The sequence below is a fragment of the Poecilia formosa genome, unplaced genomic scaffold (genome assembly GCF_000485575.1).
Source record: "Poecilia formosa unplaced genomic scaffold, Poecilia_formosa-5.1.2 Scaffold3, whole genome shotgun sequence".
Lineage (NCBI taxonomy): Eukaryota > Metazoa > Chordata > Actinopteri > Cyprinodontiformes > Poeciliidae > Poecilia > Poecilia formosa.
In genome coordinates this window covers 2,387,748-2,409,037 of record NW_006799942.1, presented here as the reverse complement: position 1 = coordinate 2,409,037, position 21,290 = coordinate 2,387,748, and the positions used below count along the sequence as shown (strand labels likewise).

At 37.4% G+C, this 21,290-nt stretch overlaps 1 protein-coding gene across 2 annotated transcripts in view; it reads right to left on the bottom strand.

Moving 5' to 3' along the window:
- Positions 1–3,002: 3,002 nt before the first annotated feature.
- The window catches only part of b3glctb (beta 3-glucosyltransferase b), a 27,412-nt gene continuing 9,124 nt past the window's right edge, over positions 3,003–21,290 (bottom strand). Inside the window, exons 8-14 of one of the 2 annotated variants that reach the window (XM_007554546.2) lie at positions 19,746–19,862; positions 18,376–18,445; positions 16,085–16,198; positions 10,546–10,645; positions 8,951–9,070; positions 5,336–5,480; positions 3,003–3,343 (exon numbers count right to left, since the gene is read on the bottom strand). In XM_007554546.2, the coding sequence (XP_007554608.1) occupies positions 3,209–3,343; positions 5,336–5,480; positions 8,951–9,070; positions 10,546–10,645; positions 16,085–16,198; positions 18,376–18,445; positions 19,746–19,862 (801 nt within the window). In that variant the 3' untranslated portion in view covers positions 3,003–3,208. Of the gene's footprint in view, positions 3,344–5,335; positions 5,518–8,950; positions 9,071–10,545; positions 10,646–16,084; positions 16,199–18,375; positions 18,446–19,745; positions 19,863–21,290 lie in introns of those variants that run through there. The other variant, XM_016672934.1, reaches the window with a different exon arrangement.

The following is a 21,290-nucleotide window of genomic DNA, read 5'->3' as shown; positions in this document are numbered from 1 at the left end:
TAAATGAAATGATAGATGTCCTAGTTGAGGTATTTACACCCCACCCTTGAGCAATGTCCGGAGGGATTAAGGAAAGTACTGCAAGAAAACCCAAAAACATTTGAACTTTGCTAAGGGAAGAGCACATTTTTGAGCTGGTTTGGATGGTCAAACAAATAGCAGATGAGATCAAAGCAGCATTCCCCCACTGTAATGAATCACAGTTTATACTGAAAGCAAGTTGCAAATGCATTGTTTTAATTTAAACATCATGCTTAAGCATTAGGGCTTCAAAGACAAGGAGGGTTTGGCAGAGTGGGCCATGTGTCTGCGCTGCTGCACATCTTCAGCGATTATTGAGCGAGACGCGAGTAGACCCTGCACAGGTGAACAGTCCATCACATGAGGATGCAGAAAATAACAGAACAAATAACCACCCATGCACAGAATGAATGTCTAGAGGAAGTTTAGAAAAGCAAATCAACTGTACAATGTCTTTTGACTCATGCAGAGAACGCACAATGAGGACATTCTTACTGCAAGGCTACTGCGCTAAGTTACGCAACTCAGAGTGCCATCATGATTTTAAAGGGGGAGCTGTATGCTTATGCAGCAGCAACTAGCAAACACCTGCTGGAACTGCACCTCTGCTGAGCTCATCATACAAACTACTTCTCAGTAAGAACTGTTGTAAACAGCATAATGGAGGAGCATTGTTGTGATGACGGCAGAGTGTTGGGAAGAGCAGGAGCTTCTTAAAGAGACAGTGGACTACTTCAGAGCTGTTTTTAAACAACTGAAGTAACACAGTCACTTAATTGTTCGATAAAACAGCACAGTGTGCCTAGAAAGCACATAACTCCCCCAATTTTTAATAAAAACTGTGGTGGAATAAAGTCTTTTTCTTTTTTACTGTTGAGCAAAGTACCTGGTGAACTGAGGACATAAAACAAACTCAGCTGTGACGAACGTTCCTGTTTTCAGGGTGATTCAGAGAGAGAGAGCTTAGACTGCTAAATGTTGGGTTATTTTATTGATTAAATACATGAAAGCAATAGAATTTAGCTCATTTGTTTAACCAGCTACTAAAACAACACCTGCTTCATCCTTATATTGGATTCTAGGACAGACGGGATGAAAGATCAAGATGGCTGCAATTTTAGAGAAAAATAAAATTTCTGGAACACGCTACAAACAGAAATGATAAACTAGCAAGATTTTTTATGGTGTTCAGCTACATCTGTGCATGCATAAACTAGATGATGGGCTCAGCATTTTTGTTGGTGGGGGGAAACAAGACAAAGCTTGGAAACTCTGATCTGAGTTAGCGGTTATTCTTTTGAAACCATTCTTTGGTAGCCATAACACATTTGTCCAGGGATTTAAAATGGTTGAATTAGCTCATCTGCATCATCTGCATGTCACTGAGTACTGGAACACATTAATAACACTTCTAAGCCAACATAAAAATGTGAAAAACCTAGCCGAGATGCTGCGGGTTGTTATAAATCGGTGTAGTGTCACATGCTTTTAACTTTGAAGTACGATTTGCCATGTGGTAGATTTATTCCTGCAGTATGTTATCACTGGTACCCATAGCCTAGAAGTCCCACAGCAGGTTTCTCCAACCGCATGTCTGGCATCCACACAGCCTTCCCACACACTCAGCTTGTTTTGTTCGGACCATTTCAAACCATATTTCTGTTTGTTTTTTTTGTTTTTTTGCCAGTTCACCCCTAGCGAGCAAAAAATAAAAAATAAAAAAAGGTGGGAAGGGAAATCAGAGTGCAAATGTTTCAGTGCGACTGTTAAGCCTCACAATCAGATACGCTGCAACATTTTGCAGTTTTGTAAAGCAAACTTTAATAAACTAGGTATTGTTTCGATTACGATTTTTGAACCAATCCCTGGGACTGAAAAATGTTCCCATCTGCTTCACAAAAGCCAGCATTTATCAAGAACGGCAAAAGTTTTTAGTGCCTACTTTAAATCATGAAAATATGCGGCTTTGTGCTGTAAAATAAAATACTACTTTTGAGATTTCTTCTGCCTTCACTTTAGTCTCAGAGCAAACAGATTCTCATGTTGGACGAAGCTTATTTGAGTAAATGCAAATAGTACTTTTCAAGTCATGAATTAATAAGGGGGAAACCTGGATCTGTATAAAATTTAATTGCCTTATTAAATTAAGAATTAAATGCGATTAACCACATTTTTGGTTCATTTTCACCAACCAAACAAAAATATAATTATTGTGAGACCGACGTCATGTAGGAACACACAATAACATGTAAAACAAGCTGAGTACACTTGCCTTGGTTAAGGTCAGTGTTCAGGATTCAATAAGATGGATAAAATTAATTTATTTGAGGCCAAATTTGTGTAAAACCAACCAAAAGTTTGCTCCTGTTGGCGCTGGTAGCATGTAGGTCAGGGGTCCCCAAACTACGGCCCCCTGAACAATACCAGAGAGCATTCAGTGTTTTTTTTCCATATATATGTGGATTTTTCTTCAACCACCAGGGGGGCTCTTGAGCAGATACGAAACTTAGTTTCCCTCAATGGAATATATACTAGTAAGTACCAGTCACCGTTTCGCTCACGGTTTTTTTCCATTTGCATTCTGGGTAAAAATCTATCTACAAACGCGAATATGTCGTCGGCAGTAATCCATAATGAGACCAAAATGTATAAAGTAAAAACAGGAGACAAAAAATATCTGAAAAGAACCCATGGAAATAAAGACTTGGATGGGGAAAAAAACCCATAAAAATGAAAGAGATAGATGTCTCGAGTAAAAAACAACTTTCAAAAAAAGTACAATTTATATTGTGCACTTAAATATGTCATTTGTTGGAACTAAACTTAAAAAAATAAATATGAAGGTTAATAATATTCACAATTTTTTTTCCCAAACTCTTATTTTTCTAATCCAAACCTAGAAAATCCTAAAATCAAATTACATACTTTTCCAGACGGCATACAGGAACCCTGACAGGGTTGTCAAAATAAAGGATAGTGAATTCAAAAGGCACATCACATTTTTATTACAAGAAATATGAAAACAATTAATAATTTTCCTTCCATTTCACATCTGTGCCCATTCTGTGTTGGTCTAAAATAAAAGCGTGAAAAAAGTTCACATCTGTTTAGATGTTTTAGAACGTCTTTCCAGCGTTCTGACAGACACAATAGAGCTTTACAGCCGATATCCTCGCAAAGATTTTTATCACAGTTCATCTTTTAGGTGCGAGTCCTGCAACCAGTTTGTGTAGATGGCTACCGGATCCACACTCCAGTGCTTGTGGAAGGAGACGGAGTGCTGTGGGGTAATCCTCGTTCCTGCGTAGTCATCCGGTTGGGCCTAGAGCAAAAAAATAAATAAAAATATAAAAACTTAAAATTAGTTTCCTCTGTTTGTCTCCCAGTGGATGAAAAACGGTTCCAGTTTGGGGATTCTCATGACTAATAAATTGATTGATTGTCAACATTTCATTATAAAACCATTGCAGTGGTTGTTCTGAAGTCACAAGGTTGAGTTCAAGCCTGAAAATGACCACTTCCTAGTAGAAAAAGTTCTGAAATTAGGGTCATGCAGAGAATCAGCTGATGGGACTTTCACACTTAAACGTATTCTTCTTCACAATTTTATGTGTTTTTTCCCCCATAAATAATCATTATTCATTGAGGATCTATGCTGCAAACCGGATCCCAAAAAGGTTGGGACACTAAACAAATTGTGAATAAAAACTGAATGCAATGATGTGGAGGTGCCAACATCCAACATTTTATTCACAATAGAACACAAATTACAGATCAAAAGTTTAAACTGAGAAAATGTATCATTTTAAGGGAAAAATATGTTTCAAAATTTCATGACATCAACAAATCCCAAAAATGTTGGGACAAGGCAATTTTTACCACTGTGTGGCATCTCCCCTTCTTACAACACTCAACAGACGTCTGGGGACAGAGACGACCAGTTTCTCAAGTTTAGAAATAGGAATGCTCTCCCATTCATGACTAATACAGGCCTCTAACTGTTCAATCGTCTTCTTTGTGGCACCTTCCTCTTTATGATGCGCCAAATGTTCTCTATAGGTGAGAGATCTGGACTGCGGGCTGGCCTTTTCAGTACCCGGATCCTTCTACGTAGCCATGATGTGATTGCTGCAGAATGTGGTCTGGCATTATCTTTGTGAAAAATGCAGGGTCTTCCCTGAAAGAGACGACGTCTAGATGGGAGCATACGTCGTTCTAGAACCTGAACATAGTTCTCTGCAATAACGCGGCCTTTCCAGACATGCAAGCTGCCCAGGCCACAAGCACTCATCCAACCCCAGACCATCAGTGATGCAGGCTTCTGAACGGAGCACTGATAACAACTTGGGTCATCCTTGTCCTCTCTGGTCCAGATGACATGGCGTCCCAGTGGTCCATAAAGAACTTCAAATCGCGACTCATCTGACCACAGAACAGTTGTCCATTTTGCCTCACTCCATTTTAAATGACTCCTGGCCCAGTGCAAACGGCTGAGCTTGTGGAGCTTAGAAATGGCTTCCTCTTTGCACTGTAGAGTTTCAGCTGGCAGCGGTGGATGGCACGGTGGATTGTGTTCACTGACGATGCTTTCTGGAAGTATTCCTGAGCCCAGGCTCTTATTTCCTAGATAGTGGCATTCCTGTTGCAGGTGCAGTGACGTTTAAGGGCATCCAGTAGAGTTTTACGGGCTTGACCCTCATGCACAGCGATTGTGCCAAATTCTCTGAATCTTCTGATGATGTTATGCACAGTTGATGATGATAACTTAAAAGTCTTTGCTATTTTATGCTGGGTAACACCATTCTGGTATTGCTGGACTATCTTTATGCGCAACAATGGTGGAATTGGTGATCCTCTTACCATCTTGGCTTCAGAGAGACACTGACACTCCAAGAAGCTCTTTTTATTCCCAATCATGCTGTCAATTGACCTAATTAATGCTATTTGGTCTTCCAGCTGTTTGTTATATGTTCAATTTCCTTTTTCCAGCCACTTATTGCTACTTGTCCCAACTTTTTTGGGATTTGAAGACACTGACATTTTTAATCAACATATTTTTCCTTTAAAATGTTACATTTACTCAGACTAAACTTTTGATCTGCCATCTATGTTCTATTGTGAATAAAATATTAGATGTTGCCATCTCCACATCATTGCATTCAGTTTTAATTCACAATTTGTTTGGTGTCCCAACTTTTTTGGAATCCGGTTTGTATTATTGAATCTTGCAGGGAACTAAATGCCCTTATGATCTTGATTTTGTGGTATAAACTGGTAATGAGGGAAGAAGTAAAAAGCATGTCATGGCCTGTACCTGGTGGAACAGCGGACTGTGTGTGATGGGAACCCCGATGGCAGTGAAGCACCTCCCCAGCACCATGTCATCAGGAGCATCATCACTGTAGCAGCTGCAGCCACTGGAGAGCAGGATGGACACCGCCGTCCTACTCAGAACCATCCTGTACATGAACACACCATCTGTAAGAAGACGGGTCACTTCCCCGAAAGAAAGGAGGCACAGGATTTACTCAGACCTAAAGTCTGATGGGTTTGTTAATCTTTAATCTTTCCTCTCTGTTTACTTTTTCTTTTCTTCTTCTGTCAGATTCAGATTCTGAATGCCATCAAGTATTTAGATACAGATCTTTAAAGTTTACTTAAATTGACTTGAACTTTGTTCTTCATTTTCAAGCAGTGAACAGTCATGTAGTGTGGAAGACCACGTCCAGAACAAAAGACAACTGGAAAACCCACACATGTACGCTTCACACAGATTAGCTTTAATGTCAACATAAGGTAAGCTCAAGTACATAAAACGACATAAATTCAGTATGTTTCCTGCAAAAACAAGAGTTTTAAAGACGAACAGCAATTCTGTGAATTGTGTGTAGTGTATATCAAAACTTTGTAGTAATTTAAAAAAAATTAAACACCAATTGCCCTCTTTCACCCACATAGAGTGTTAGTCCACCTCTGATCCAAATAAGAATAATGCATACATTGACCAATAACAATAAAGGAAGAAATGTTTAAACACTCTAACACAGTGGTCCCCAAACCCCCAGGCCGTGGACCAATTGGTACCGATCCGCCTAAGAGAACCTATTACGAGTTAATAGATGTAACTTTGCCTTAGGGTGAAAAATAGGGTTAAAGCTGAACAAAGTTAGTTATGCATTTCTGCACTTTTTATTTAAATATAATTCTGTGTGTGTCTGGTTGTCATATTCACAAATAGGCAAACAGTACCTTGGCATAAGCCTAAACTTGGACCAGCTACACTTCTCTTTGCTCTCATTTAGTTTGCTTTTAGGCAAAGTTTGTGTCTCTAAGATGCCATGTTTCTTAAAATAAAAACTCCAAACTGCACAAGTGTGCTGCAGCATCATCCTGAAAAGCCAGATAAATATCTTGAATTTTATCTTCATAGCTATGGCATCTGTCATGATCAGTGTTTCTGTGTATTTCTTTTTAGGGTTTTCTGTGTTCAGTTTCCTTCCTGTGAGTCTCTGTCTCTGCGTCTTCCCCGTTGATTGCTTCCCAGGTGTGTCTCATTCCTTGATTACCCTCCCTGTGTATTTAAGTCCACCTGTTGTCTTTGTCTCTTGTCGGATCGTCGTCGTGTGTTCCTCGTGTTGCTGCCCGTTGTTCTGTTGGTCCATCACTAAAATTCATCATTATCGTCTTCATCTGGGTCCCCGCGTTCTACTTCACCACCAACAACAACATCTCATGACTGCATCTTATTTTTATTTTTTGATGTGTTGAGAATCTAAACTGGAACTGTGGAAAATGTGCTTGATCTGATTCTTATTTTCATTCTTTGCTGCGGGGCCTGTTGCATTCTCTCAGATTTTGCTCAATGACGCATAAAAAGCACAACAGAGACCCAAAACTGAAATGGCAGGGGAAAGAAGGCTGTAAAAAGGCTTTAAGGAAAAAGGTCAAGAGTTATTGATGGAAACAGAAAACGGGTAACTTAAGGAAAATGCTAATAACGCACAGCTCTAACACAGTATTAAAAATCGGATGCATCTTTTTAATGACAAAACGGATAACCTGTAGAAAAAAAAGCAATTCTAATGAGTAGTATTCATGGTGTATCCAACTAACTGTTAAATAAGCTGTTGAGGGAGTTTCCTGATGTTTTCTTACAACCACTGATGTAACAAAGAAAAGGACAAAGAAAACATTTTAGTCTTTATCGTGAGTTAAAATTTTCACGAAAGTAAAATGCTCATTTTTGTGGCGCATCTTTATCTTATTTTGAAGGGATATGGAAACGTTACCATAGCAACCAGAGTCAGAGAGCGTTTGGGCAGTGGTCGAGAGGAGACGAGTAGAGCGTGTGAGTCTTAAGTCTGGTTTAGGCGGCAAGATTTAAGGATTGTCGGCCGATTCTCCAAACCTCTGTGACCACAGAGCTGATAAAAGTACAACAGGTTCAATCGGTTCGTGTTCAGACACACAGCAGGAGCAACACGAACCGATTCCAGACGATAATCCAGTAAAACCCCCAACATACCATATGGGAATTTAGAATGACCAAACACGGATGACGCAATAGTGACAGTCTGTGGACTCATTTTAAGAGATAAAAGACGTAAGAAAAAGAAAAGGCGGTGGATAACAGCCAGCGGGAGCAGCCGCTCTATTTGCTGCACTATGATTTGGAGGTGAGTATGTTTTTTCATAGTTAACATTTTTAACTGAATGAACATAATAATGACCTTTACATATAATAATAAACATTTCCACATATCATCTCCGATATCCATCTGACTCTCAGTTGCGCAATATGTCAGCTGTTTGGGATTCTCCTCTGTTCTGACATCACCGCGCTTTCTGATTGGCTACCTGTCACATTCAGCAGGTTGTATTCTCGTTCCCAGTCAGGGAAAACCCCACAAGCTGCGATAAAAGGGCAAAGACAACCAAATTGGACATATTCAGGCTTTGGCGGGAACACCAACATGCAGAGGCCTTATCTGACGGTTCAAATATTTTCAAAGTTACAGAGCTCTAATAAATTTAATAAAGCAAGTACGTGGAGATCATCGCTTTTTTGTTTTGTTTTTGACTAACCTTTAATTTACTGTCAAAACTGATTTATAACCCTGAAAGAGTTGGATGTAAAACTGTTTTTCATTCAACACAGAGGTTTCTGATTTTACAAAAAAATAAAATACATCTCAGCTATTCCCCATGTTTCTACTAGTACTTTGAAATTTCATCTTTGCTCCTGGTTTTTGAGAAAGGAAGGGCAATTTGCCATCAACCTGCTCTTTTGTTCCCTCTAGAGAACCTTTTCAGGACTCTGACTTAATTAGTCCAAAACTGTAATGCTACTTTCAGTCAGAAGAAACATGGTGGCCAATTTAAAACTTCCATTTAAATCCAAATCTGCCAGGCATATGAATATTTTTGAGTTTTACAGAGGATACCTCTGTCCTATAATCTGGCGATTATTACTGTTTATTTTTAAATTATTTTTAATCTGTCAGAGAAAATGTAATTGTTAAAACAGTTCAGCTTTCTCACCTGTATTTTGCAGTTCTCATTAGTTCTTAACGAGAAATCTGTTTCGACAGCTTAGAGCTCTGCAAAACCCCTGATCTCTGCCTCTTTGTTCTTCCCAGAGAGTCGATACTGCTTTAAATTAAAGGAATAGATCTTCAAGTAAGTGATCTGCGAGTTAAAGTAATTGTTTCTTTTTTTTTTTAACCAAGGCAGAAGAAATGTATTCATATAAAGTTAATGAACTCACCCTGCAGCAGGAAATCCCTGAGAACAGATTTTTCTTGGGCAGGTTTATGACTGATTTAAGAACAAGTGACTTAACAAAGATGCATGACACAATCCCTTCAGATGAGGATTGTGTTGGTCAAGTTAATGTAGCATTATGACCTAGAAGGACATCTTCACATACCCTCCTCCTCCTGTTGTGTAGCTGTATCCGTTCTGCATCAGGCCATACCCATATCTCTCTCCCAGGCTCACTGCTTCCTTTGGGTTGTAGCATCGCAGCAGGCGCCGCAGCCGGGGCAGACTAAAAATAAACAATAACGACGAGCAGCCTGATGAAAACTAAACAAACCTCATGCATGCTCTGCAAGCATTCAAAAGAACACATAAAAACAATTAATTCACACTGAACATTTTTATGGTTTTCTTGATAAATTGCTGGGATTAGTAAAACCTCATATACAGAATCACAGTGCTGGTTCTATTGGACCTCAGCACAGAATATGACTCTCCGGTCCAGAACTCAGTTGGTTCAGGGATTTCTTATCGTGTGGGGTACCCCAAAACTCAATTCTGGGACTACTTCTATTCTACATCTTCATGCTCCTATTAGCTCAAATTATAACAAACAATATGACTAGTTACCATGACTACACAAATGATACAAGGTAACCATGTGACCCTGAACCCATCCACGCTCTGAACAGATAGATGCTTTCTCCAGCTGAGCAAGAACAAAACTGAACATATTGTCTTTGGACATCCAGAGTCATTGCACAGCGTCAGTTAATACAACTAGAAACTAGAAATCAGGCTCAAAAGTCTTTACCTGAGCCTTCAGTAACATAAAGACGTTTACAAAGTCGGCCTTCCATCACCTGAAGAACATTTCCAGGGCTAACATAATAAGACAAAAGTACACTGCAAAAACACAAATCTTACCAAGTATTTTTGGTGTAGTTTAGTGCAAATATCTTAGCAAACTTGAAATAAGCCAAACCTAACTTACAGGTAACTGTTCAGTAACTTATAGAGGTTTGTCTCAAGTAAACAATTCCTTAATATTGATGAAAATGTTCTTGTTCCATTGGCAGATTATTTAACTTGTAACAAGACATTTTCTCATCTTATAAGTTAATTTATCTGCCAACAGAATAATTTTTTCATCAATATTAAGAAATTATTTACTTAAAACAAACCCCTATTAGTTGCTGAACAGTTACTTGTATGTTAGTTAGTCTTATTTTAAGTATAATAAGATATTTGCACTGGGAACTAGCCCAGAATTACTTTGTAAGATTTTGTGTTTTAGTATGTAAATCAGTTTATGTAAATCATGCAAATCATAAATGGACTCCTATTGAACTCCTTATTGGATTCAGTAGGAATCAGTTTCTTCCTTATTTCAGTTGTGGTATTGAAATAATGATATCTAAATGTGAAGGAAGACTGCATTTTAATTTATTCTATAACTAAAAAAAAAGAAAAGAGTAGTAAATATGGTGACATAAACATTTTAATGAAAAGTGTCATCAATCATTTTAACTGATGGAGAAATCAGACGCTTTCTGGTTATCAGGAGAAGCAGTTTTCTTCTTGTCACAACAGAGAAAAAAGAAGCATGGATAGTAATCATGATCAGTTGCTTGAAACATTAAGGTAATGCAACAATTGGAATATTCCGAGAACAAAACACTCACTGGAAGCCTATGCTTTTTTTATCCATATTTTTTTAGAATATGCCTTACTTCTTGGTGTCTGATGATAAAAAACTCTTACCTGATAAGAGTATCATCATCAACAATGACGAGCCAATCAACCTTCGGCACAGCTTCACTCAGAAAACGCCTCAAGATGGCAAACGTCTTCCCACAGTGTCCTTTTAAAGAACAAGCAGAAAGTTTGAGAACAGAAGTTGTCGTGTCTTATTTCAATATTACGCATACACATCGGTGTGTCACATGAGATGATTGTGACAAGGATTTGAGTGAAAAGAAAGGGTATGTGATAATCCAATGAAGATAAGATTTTGCACTGTATGCTGTTTTTAGTCACACTGCGTCTGCTGTATTTTAAAATTAGATCAGCACATTGTTATTTAGCCCAAAGCATTAAATATTGATTTAAACACTTCATGTAACAACCATCTCCTGAAATTATTTACACCCATAAATCTCTCTCATTAAAACAACAATGTGAGTTTTATTTTCCATCTGAATATTCCTGCCATCCTCTACAGCAGGGGTGTCAAACTCAATTTCACCGAAGGCTACTTCAGCATATTGGCCACCCTCAACGGGCCACATTGACGGTACAAATCAGGAGTGTCCTCCAGACTTCAACTTTTAGATGCATCCCTGCTAAAATATACCCCAGACAAAAGGTTGACTTTCCTCAATAGCAGCAACTCAATTCTGTAGAGGCTTATTATGAGTAAATGATCCAGGTGTTTTAGAGAAGGAACGCATCTAAAGTTGCAGATGGTAGCTCTGGAAAACTAGACTTGGGCAGTGCTAGCATAAATAAATAATGGTAGGGGTGTAATACATATACATTATAGACTTTACGCAAAGATTTAGTCTCAGAGGCAACTGAAATCAATTAACAACAACAAAAAAAAAAATCATCTCATGGTCTCTAAACTAACTAAATGCGTCTTTCTGACCAGGGAGCTTAAAGCGTGTTGAAGAGTTATGGACCGGACGCTTTGGAGCGTCTGGTTAGGAAAGGCATTCAAAACCTTTTGTTTAAATGGCGCGTTAAATTCAAGTCTCCATTACAGACCAGAGAAAACTAAAGAGAATGCAACGTTGTGTTAATCCATTTGAGGAGCCGGTAGTTTATCTTGAGGAAATAAATGACGATGAAAAAGTTAATTAGACTGTAACATGCGCAGTCCGCTGCTCAACCACTGCGGACGTGGCTCCGCCGCTGTGAAGAATTAGAAACCGCTGGAAGTAACTCATCCAGCGGATTTAACAAATGGAGCCTTCTTGGTGCACGTTACCCAGGAGAGCGGCGGTCTGGAGGAGCTGCAGACATAACATCTGTCCGTTTCGGAGAAGCGAAACCACGCAAAAAAATCCTGGTAATAGTGCACACCAGACCGCGCAGGGTAAAACACTCACAGAGTTCAGTTAATCTGTTTGGATCAGACAGATCCAACTGACTGATGAATTAGTGCAGATATTTTTCTGCAGATGGGAACCAGGAGGAAGTGCGTTCAGACCCCAGCGGGTGAAGTGATGCTAATTTAAGTGAAGTCGCTCAATTTAATTTATTAAAAGTTATTTGGGCAACAGTCTGTTTTTGCCACTACGGAGAAAAATGTAGATGCATTTATCTGCTTAATTTGTGATGGGATCTGGATTCACGGCGAATATTAGCTAAACCGCATAAAATGGGACTAAATAATCGATGTTAATATTATTGTAATTTCACGGATAAAAATAGTACATGACCGATTTTTTTATGTTGTCGGTAAAGATTAAAAAAAAGTCAAGCGCGACCAGCCGCCCTGACACCAACTCACACACATCTTCATTCACAGTCTTACTTGTAAATCGATTTTTCTTTTCTTGGACATTTTGATGTTAGCTTTTCCATATCTCAGTTTTATTCGCTGGGAAAATCAATAAGCAGCTTGAGGTGACTCTGCTGCTCTCTAGTGGCGAGAAGCCGTAATATTTGCTGGTAACAATCGGAATGCATTATGGGAGATGTAGTTTTTAGTCAATTCGTGCTCAAAACCTATTTTAAGTCAATCATGGGCCTATAAAACGCTGAGTTTGACACATGCGCTCTACAGTGATCTAGAATGTAACTCTACAACTTTTCCTAACATAGATCTATGAATATGCAAATTGGATGGAGTCTCTCTTTTTCATCTAGAGCTGCTATTCTATGATTTGGTTTAGTCATTATAAAACTGGTCCATGCGATACAGAGTTTAAATGAGTTTCAACCGTTTATAATCTTACATTGGATCAGGCATAACGTTATGGCCACCTGCCTAATAATCTGTAAATCCTCCTTTTGCTTGACATCTTTTCAACTTTTCACAGATGGATTAAGATCTCTAAATTTTGTAGGCCAGGAAAATCTCCTGCTGTGCTCCTCAAACCATCCCTGAGCCATCGATTCCGACTGCTGCATCCTGGGACCGTGCTTTTATCCGATATTGGCAACTCCAGACTTGGAACATCCCATAAAACTCATAAAATGTGTATAATTGTCTAGCCATTGCTTTTTGGCCCTAGTCATAATGTTATGCCTGATTTGTGTGTTGTACTGTTTATGATGTACATAAATAACATACAGCTCTGGAAAAAATGAAGAGCCCACTGCACTGATTATTCCATCAAATAATGATTTCTGAACTCTTCCTGAGTTAAAACATCAGTGTTGTTGTTTCTAAATGAACACAAACTTGTTTTATTTGCGTTATTTGAGGTCTGAAAGCACTGCATCTATTTCGTTATTTTGTTACTTCTCAGTTTTTGAAAATAAATACTAAATTTTTGCTTGGAATTTCAGAGACTTGTTATCAGCATTTGATTTTACTCAAACATATAAAAAGTAAAACCAGATAAGCTGATAATTTTTAGTTGTTTCTTAATTTTTTCCAGAGCTGCATATATTTTTTTATATTGCATGTTCACTGAAAATAGGGAATGTAACATTTACTGTATCAAGTATAAAGACAGTGAAGTAACTTTTTGCTGTTATATGTTTTTTCTATAGTCAATAATTGCCTTATCTTATTCTGAAACTCTAAAACATCCCCAAAAGTGGTCAAAAATTTATTATTTGAATTAATCAGAAATATAGTCAACGCTCTCACAAGCATTTGGTATGCTGAGGTGACTGAATATTATCTATGTTTAAACAGAGTGGCTACAGCTTTGCTGTAAGTTTTACAGCATAGCTCATATGTGCAAAATGTTTGGTGTGTTTGCAATTTTTACATGAATGGATTTACAGAAATATAGCCGTTGGATTGAATAAAGTTTAGATTAGATGATAAAGTATCAGAGGAAATTATGAAACATCATTTGTACATATTCACATGTAAGGTAGAAATGCCTTATGGTTTAACAGAAATATATATCTAACCATTTCCTTTATGTGAAACTGAACAGTATGAATCTGAACAACTTGAAGTAAAAATATGCTGTGGTTAGTTTGAAATCCTTTGTGAAAACTTGTAACCCTCACTTCAGTTTTTTTAGTTGGTTGGCATTACTTTATGAGTCTCAAGTGACTAATTAGATACTTCCTGTCTGTGCAAATTAAAAACAGGAGAGGAAATTATATTAACAAAACAGTTAAAATTTGGTACAGATGCATACACTGCTGAAAAAGGCCCTGTGGCTGAGACATTACAAAAGTGGAGACAGCAATTACATTCCAGAGCTTTTATAGTGTGTCTTGTGTATATATTTATATCTCGGTTGAGTAAACCAGCCTTGAGTAAACTGGTTCGTTTGTGAACAGCTCATTCAGGCTGGTGAACAGAGCCAAAGATAGTAAAAAACAGAGTGGGAGGAAATAAAAGAAAAAAACTAAAAGGAAAAGGTTGCAAAAAAGTATAGAAAATGGGAAGCAGCTAGCACCTAATCTCTTCACTTCTGTGTGAAAGGACTAATCCTCAGAAGAATGGACACTGATGGAAGTGTGCTAGAATCAGCAGAAACTCAGGAAATAAAAATGTTTCTCTATTTTTCTCCATGTGGCTGCTTTCATGCATAATTTCTGGATATAGAAACTACTGCATTGAAATTCCATAAACTCTTTCCTCTTCATTGTGTGCCTTTTTGACATAATTATTAATTTACTTTACATTTATTCAATATTACTATTGTTAAAACTTGAAATTCTCATTTAGGGAGAACTCTGATTTTCAGTGGTACTGAGGTATACACACGCACGCACACACACGCACACACACGTATACAGAAATAGTGATGATTGTAAATCACTGACATTGGAATGAATCAAGTTGAAATAAGAACGCAGAATTTAATTATCAGCATAAAGAGTTAATTTACAATTGTATAATGAAACTGCAATGAAAATGATATAAATGGTGAACAGATGTGGTCCCAGGGGAGTTCCATGGGATACACCTGTGTAAACAAAACAAAAACTAAACATTTCCTGTATTAAATTACAAAATGTGAATGTGACAATTAGTGTTAAAGGAGCTACTGGTGATCAGTGGCAAATGGTTTTTTTTATGCAACACTTTGCACACCAGATATAGACACAAAGAGTAACATAAAAAGGGATGAAAAGCAGATGATAAAACTTGAACCTCAGTTTGCACTTGATAGTATCGAACCCCTGCAGGTTTCTACTTTTGCACCTCACAGAGCTGTCCACAGGTTTTCAAAAACACAGTAGTAATTTTTCAGTGAGTTACATCTTCCCATTATCAATTTTCCAGCTCTTTAGCCAATCACAACCAACTATTTTCCTGTTTATGTTGCTTTCCTTGCTTGCAGTAGTTACTGGAGACATACATGCGTTTTTCTCTGCCAGAAAACATTGAATAAGCATTTCGTAGCTCGGTATTTTGAATGTCCATGTCAACCTCATTGTTTCCGACAGCAAGGCAGATGGATTTGTCCTGCATGAAATAACTCTGCCATGTGTTATTGCTGTTTTGCTTTTATTTTTATATGTACGCTCTGTGTAATGGCTTTGTCAGGCAATTTCTGTTTTTTTTCTAAAACAACAATCCAACATTCAAATATATACTTCATGATGCGACTCGTTTTTTTTATTACTACTTTTGTTCAGTTGCTAATGTTTGTAATTCAGTGTCCGATGCCATGTTCCCTAACATTTGTTCTCATTGCCCACTGGCAGCATGTTTTAAAAGTGTCCCTGATCCAGACAGATAATGGCATTACTTGCTCAGCATGCCATCAAGTCCTGCAGAGGCCTGCTAATCACCCATTTATAGTGCTTTGCAGCAGGTAAACATCTACCAAACCCTGAACAGAATGTCCTAATGATGAGGGTCAACAAATCTAATAAGTTGAAAGTCGAGGCAAAATGTTTTAAAAAAAGGTTATTTTGATGACATTGTTATTGTGAGGCCTGATGCCTGTGGGTATCAGCGTAGCAGTGATGGTAAGACAAACGGCAGAAAAGACAAAACTGTACCGTTTCAAACTTTGTGTGAGCCTGTAACTCATGAGTTACAGGCCCAAACACAACTGAAAAAGAGGAAGTGGTAAAAAATTATGATGGAAGTCTTTTATGTTCATCTTTGTTTACAGTAAGCAATAAATGCAGTGAGTAAGTTCACCTCTCTCAGTATTGGGCACTCCAAGGTTGATGGTGGGTATGGAGGCATCAGTAACATCGCTGTAGTACTCTAAATAAACAGCGTGTTTTTCCCAGGTGGACTTCACTACTGGTACTGTGAGGAAGCAGAGAAGAGAAGCAAAAGATCAACATTAAACTCAGACATCAACCTTTCGGAGCTACAGAGTCAAACAGACCTCTTCCAGGGTTTCCACTAGAAAATCTGCTAAGTGGTGGAAAGGCCACTGGGGCTGCCAGCCAGCAGCCCACTGTGTTTATGTGTTAAAAAATGTTCAAAGTTAACAGGAAATTTGAAAACATGACTAGATAATTATATTAGAAGATCTCTTTCTCTTTCTTACTGTTTATTCAATGTCACATGCTGTTTTTATTTTGTTTTTAATTATGTAAAGCACCTTGAAATGCCTTGCTGCTGAAATGTGCTATGCAAATAAAATTTGATTGATTGATTGATTGATATTATTGACAATACTTCAACAACAAAAAAGGCAATCAAAAAAATAAAATTTAAATTTTTTTTGTACTTAAATCCTAATGAAGTAATCAGCCATTGGACTTTGAAACAAGCTATGCAATGCCAGTCACATTTAAGAGTAAAATAAATTGAAATAAACTTTACATAAAACAGGCAATTATAAGAAAACATTTGTATGCTTAAAGTTCCAATATGAAACCTTTACAAAAATGTTTAATGTTTTCACCATGTCATGACAGTATGGTATGAGACAGATAATCTGCTAAAAAAGCTTCTGTACCTTCGCTACTATTGCAGTCTGTAAAAATGCACCATTCCCAGTAAAAACAACCAATCAGAGCCAGGATGGAAGGCCTTAGCGCTGTCAATCGCATTCGTTCAGGACGTCATCATTGGCTACGCTAACTAGCCTTAGCATTCAGGACAAACTATGCCGTGGTGAACCAGCTGTAGCGTAGAAGAGAGCGAAGGGCGTTCGCTGATGCAGTTCAATGCATCAACTATGAACCTAGCTTAATCCGTCTTTGCTTTCACTATTATTAGCGTATTAAAAATTTTAAATTTTAAAACAATCAACACTTACCACCAATGACTGTGATCAATAACGCATGGCAGCCCGCAAGGATTGTAATACACTGTGAGAAACCCTGGCTCTTCAGTGACTGAAACCAGATTAATGGTTGCCACTTTTAAACCAAATCTGTCAAAGTGTCTCCTTGAAAGGCTTGCGTCTTTAAATCACAGAAGACTGCTTTTAATTAAGGGACAGAAAGGATAGTGCTCTCGCACTGCATATTAATCTGGATAAGAGTGTTATCTATAAGACGAAGGCAACAAGATGATGACTTTCAATTAGAGTTAAATCAAACAAACGAAATTTTGATCCATTACAAGAGGGACCAATTTTGTATTCATTTATTCCTAAACACATCTCTGTATTATCAAAATGTGAAGAGGACACGGTGACATTCTGCTAATAAGCAGAGTTCAAATCAACGCACAAAAAAGCAAATGAAATACTTTCCACTCTCCTCCTGATTATGTTAATTGCTGTAAAATAGCCTGTCGGCTCATTATGGCCCGAAAAAAAAAAAGACACCAGTGTTTTGGATGATTACACAAGCAGCTAAAATTTAAGCAGGAAATTTAGATGAGGATGTAAATTTGAATAGGCAGCCTGCACCTGACTGAACCGTTTAGCAACAGGTACTAAATTAACAAGGGAAAGAAAAGAGAACAAATGAGGTTATTGGAAGCTATTCACCTGTAATCATCTTTAAAGAAAACAGATATGTATCTGAAAGTTGAAATATTAAATACAGTGCCAGGTGAAATCAGTTTTGTACTTTAGCTACATTTAAATCTTAAAGTTTGATTAATTTTACTGGGATTGTGTGTGAATGGCGAGCAACAACAAGTGAAAGGAAATGCTAGCCTTGGAAAAAGAAGTGACTGAGCCATTGTTAAATCCAAAAATCACACAGGGCTGAAATTTATCACACTTTGCAAACTCAACTTAGAAAAAATATTTTAACCCTAGATGGTAAATTAAGCAGCGCTTGTTTAAACATACCACAGACAATAGACATAAATGTAGATATTTGGTAAACAAATTAACCCAGTTAGGTGTCAGACAGAAAGGTACCAATATGATATGTGGTATGTGTAGAATATGCATCAGTAGGCATTAGTGGAATATATACCAAGCATTTGTGTCTGAGACTCTTTTACAACAGTCACTGAGAAGTAGTTAGAGGTACACAATTGTCAAACAGAATCACAGATTTAATACTCACCTCGCACTGAGTGATATTTTTCACAAGTTTTCACAGCAACAAATATATTATTCTTTGATACAGGACTCCCCTAGAACAAAAATAGAAAGACTGTGTGTAAAATATACAGATGTTTACAAACTGTAGGCATTCAGTGATTTTTTTTAAAGCCTCTATTTATTTATCTTTGCTCTCCAACTGGACAGAAAAGAACTGCTGAGAGAAACTTGTATCACTGCATACAGTTTTAACATATTTGTTATCTGAGGAAACAGGAAAAAACCAAGCATAATTTCATTTTAAAAAACAAAATAAAAAGTGGCATGACATTGGGGAAGGTGCGCAGGACTTATACTTTCACTGTGACCAATAAGCCACAACCGAAACATAGTGCCAAACATAATTTCAAATACATTCACACCACTTGAACTTATACAGATTTGTCTGATTAAACTACAAGCTTAATGTATTTTACTAAGATTTTATGTCACAGACTGACACAAAGTAGCAAATAAACATTTAGTGGAAAGCAAATGATGAGAGGCATTTGAGATAGTTTGGAAATAAACAATTTTTTCCACTCTCTCTCGACACCCCTTAATAAAATTAATTGTCCTTTTCTGTAATTTAATTTCAAAATGGCGCAGCTGTTCAGGAAAAGCCTCAAAGCTTTATCAGAAAATATCAGTAAGCAATTATGAGATACTTAATGTTGGTCTAACACATAAAATCTCATTAAAATTTTTGAAGTTTGCAATGGTAATGTGAGAAAATCTGAAAACATCTAAGGGGGTATGACTGTGTATGTATGCCTCAATAAACCTATCCTGGCATATCCTGTTAATGCAGACATTTGGTTTGCATTATCACAAACAAAATCACGTATTTGAGGATTTTATAAATCGTTCATGGTTTACAGTTTAGCAGTTCTTAATATGTTTGTTTTCTTTTTAAGCCCCAAACATCCATATCATAAGACTACATTAATAAATGTTGTATTTTCTTTTACCTCTGTCCTAAATCAGCTAATCTTTGTAGCCCTGCTAGGTTTTGTTATTTACTAAATGCTTAGTACATAGTGTGCTTGGGGAGCTGAAAGTGTTTCCATTAAAGGAATAAAAAAATATTCTGCATAAATAAAACTAAAAACAATGGCCTTCATGCCATTCAAAACAAATATTACTGCCACTTATGTTGTTTGTTTGATTACCTTCAATATGTTTAAATAATTTGGTTGCCAAGAATATTATGAATTATTCATCTTCAGGAGACTAATGCCAATAAACCCTTAAAAGTTATTTCTATTATTTAATTAAATTTGTTTATTTATTTTTTTTGTATTCTCTTATATCAACATATTTGTTTATAATCAAAACAAGAGTTGCACATACACAGTTGGGCAGGTAGTTTGTGAATTTGGTTGCACAGTTGTCTCTTGTCTCTGAACAAAACTCTGGAACTGTGGTGAGCTTTGGACCTCTTCCTTCCTCCCAGATAAACAAAGCAATCTATAAAAAAGTTAGAAAAAATGTGACAAAAAGAAAGACAAATGTTGGATATTAGGATAATTAGTTGAAACAGTGAAAAGTAGATTTTCACATCATCTAATGGTAGCAAATGTTGAAATTTAACAGAAGGTAAGTTGGAAAAATATGTTCTCTTCCTCACACAACCCTAGCCCTTTCTCTGAGTCATCTTTTAGGTCATTGGAGAAAACTTCCAAATGCAGAACATTTTAAAAAGAATGGCCTGCATTTCAATTAGATTATTCCAGAACAGTTTGCTACGTGCAAGAAATAATGTCTCCAGCTTGTATGGAAATCAAGAAAGTAAAGTTCTTCATTTTTACTTGAAATGTCTTTGAAATTTCATACAAAATCCAAAAGCTGTACCTAAGTTCATGTTAAAAAAAAACAAAAAAAAAACACCTCAAGTGTAAAAACTGCCTTAGGGTGTCTGAGTATCACAAGTTCCAATAACCTGCATTGCAGGGGTAAAAGGGGTAAAAATACTTTTGCAAGTACAGGAAACCAGTGTTGTGGTCAAGACCACCTAACCCGAGACCAAGACAAGACCAAGACCAGCGACCCGCGCTACATGACACAATAAAATGTAAAATATGATCAAAAATGCTTCTCAAATTGATCTGAAAGATCCATATTCCCATAAAAACACCTAGATATTAAATACTTAATACATTTTACCAATATTAAATATCCCATCTCTGTGCTACAATCCGAGGTGGTCTCGTGCCATCCCTAAAAGTTAATGCCCTGGGCGTTTGCCCATATTGCTCATGTAAGAAACCACCACTGTCTGCACCATTAAACAGAGCAATTGAACCAATGCCCTGGTTCAGCTATGAACACTGACCAAGGAACAACAAGCAAGAAGTAACCAAGCACAAGACGCTCATCGTGACTGTTCTCACCCTCTCTCCTGCTACATGAAGCCAGGCAGTCTGACACCATGGCACACATTACAGCTGCCACTGAACGAAAACAAGCAAAGAGCATTGTGCATTCTCTGCATGCTCTTTCGTTATTGTGTTTTAGTTATTTGTTAATTTAAAAAATATCAACGTACATAATTAAAATAATAATAGCTACTGCAGTGTATGCAGAGCATTACAAGAACAAAGAACGGGTATTCGTCAGGTCAGATCGTCATACGCTTAGCATGAACCTGCCAGACGTCATTACCATAAGATTTCATTTAATCTTCAACATAGAATCATGACGTAGATCATCATACACTTTGTTATTAACAGTTGTATGGCATCTGTGGTGTGCTGTAGTGGCGCAGGGGTTAAGCACAACCCACTTATGGAGGCCTTGGTCCTTGTCGTGGCCGTTGCAGGTTTGATTCCCGACCAGGCGACCTTTGCCACATGTCTTCGCCTTCTCTCATTTCCCACTTTCCTGTCAATTAACTAT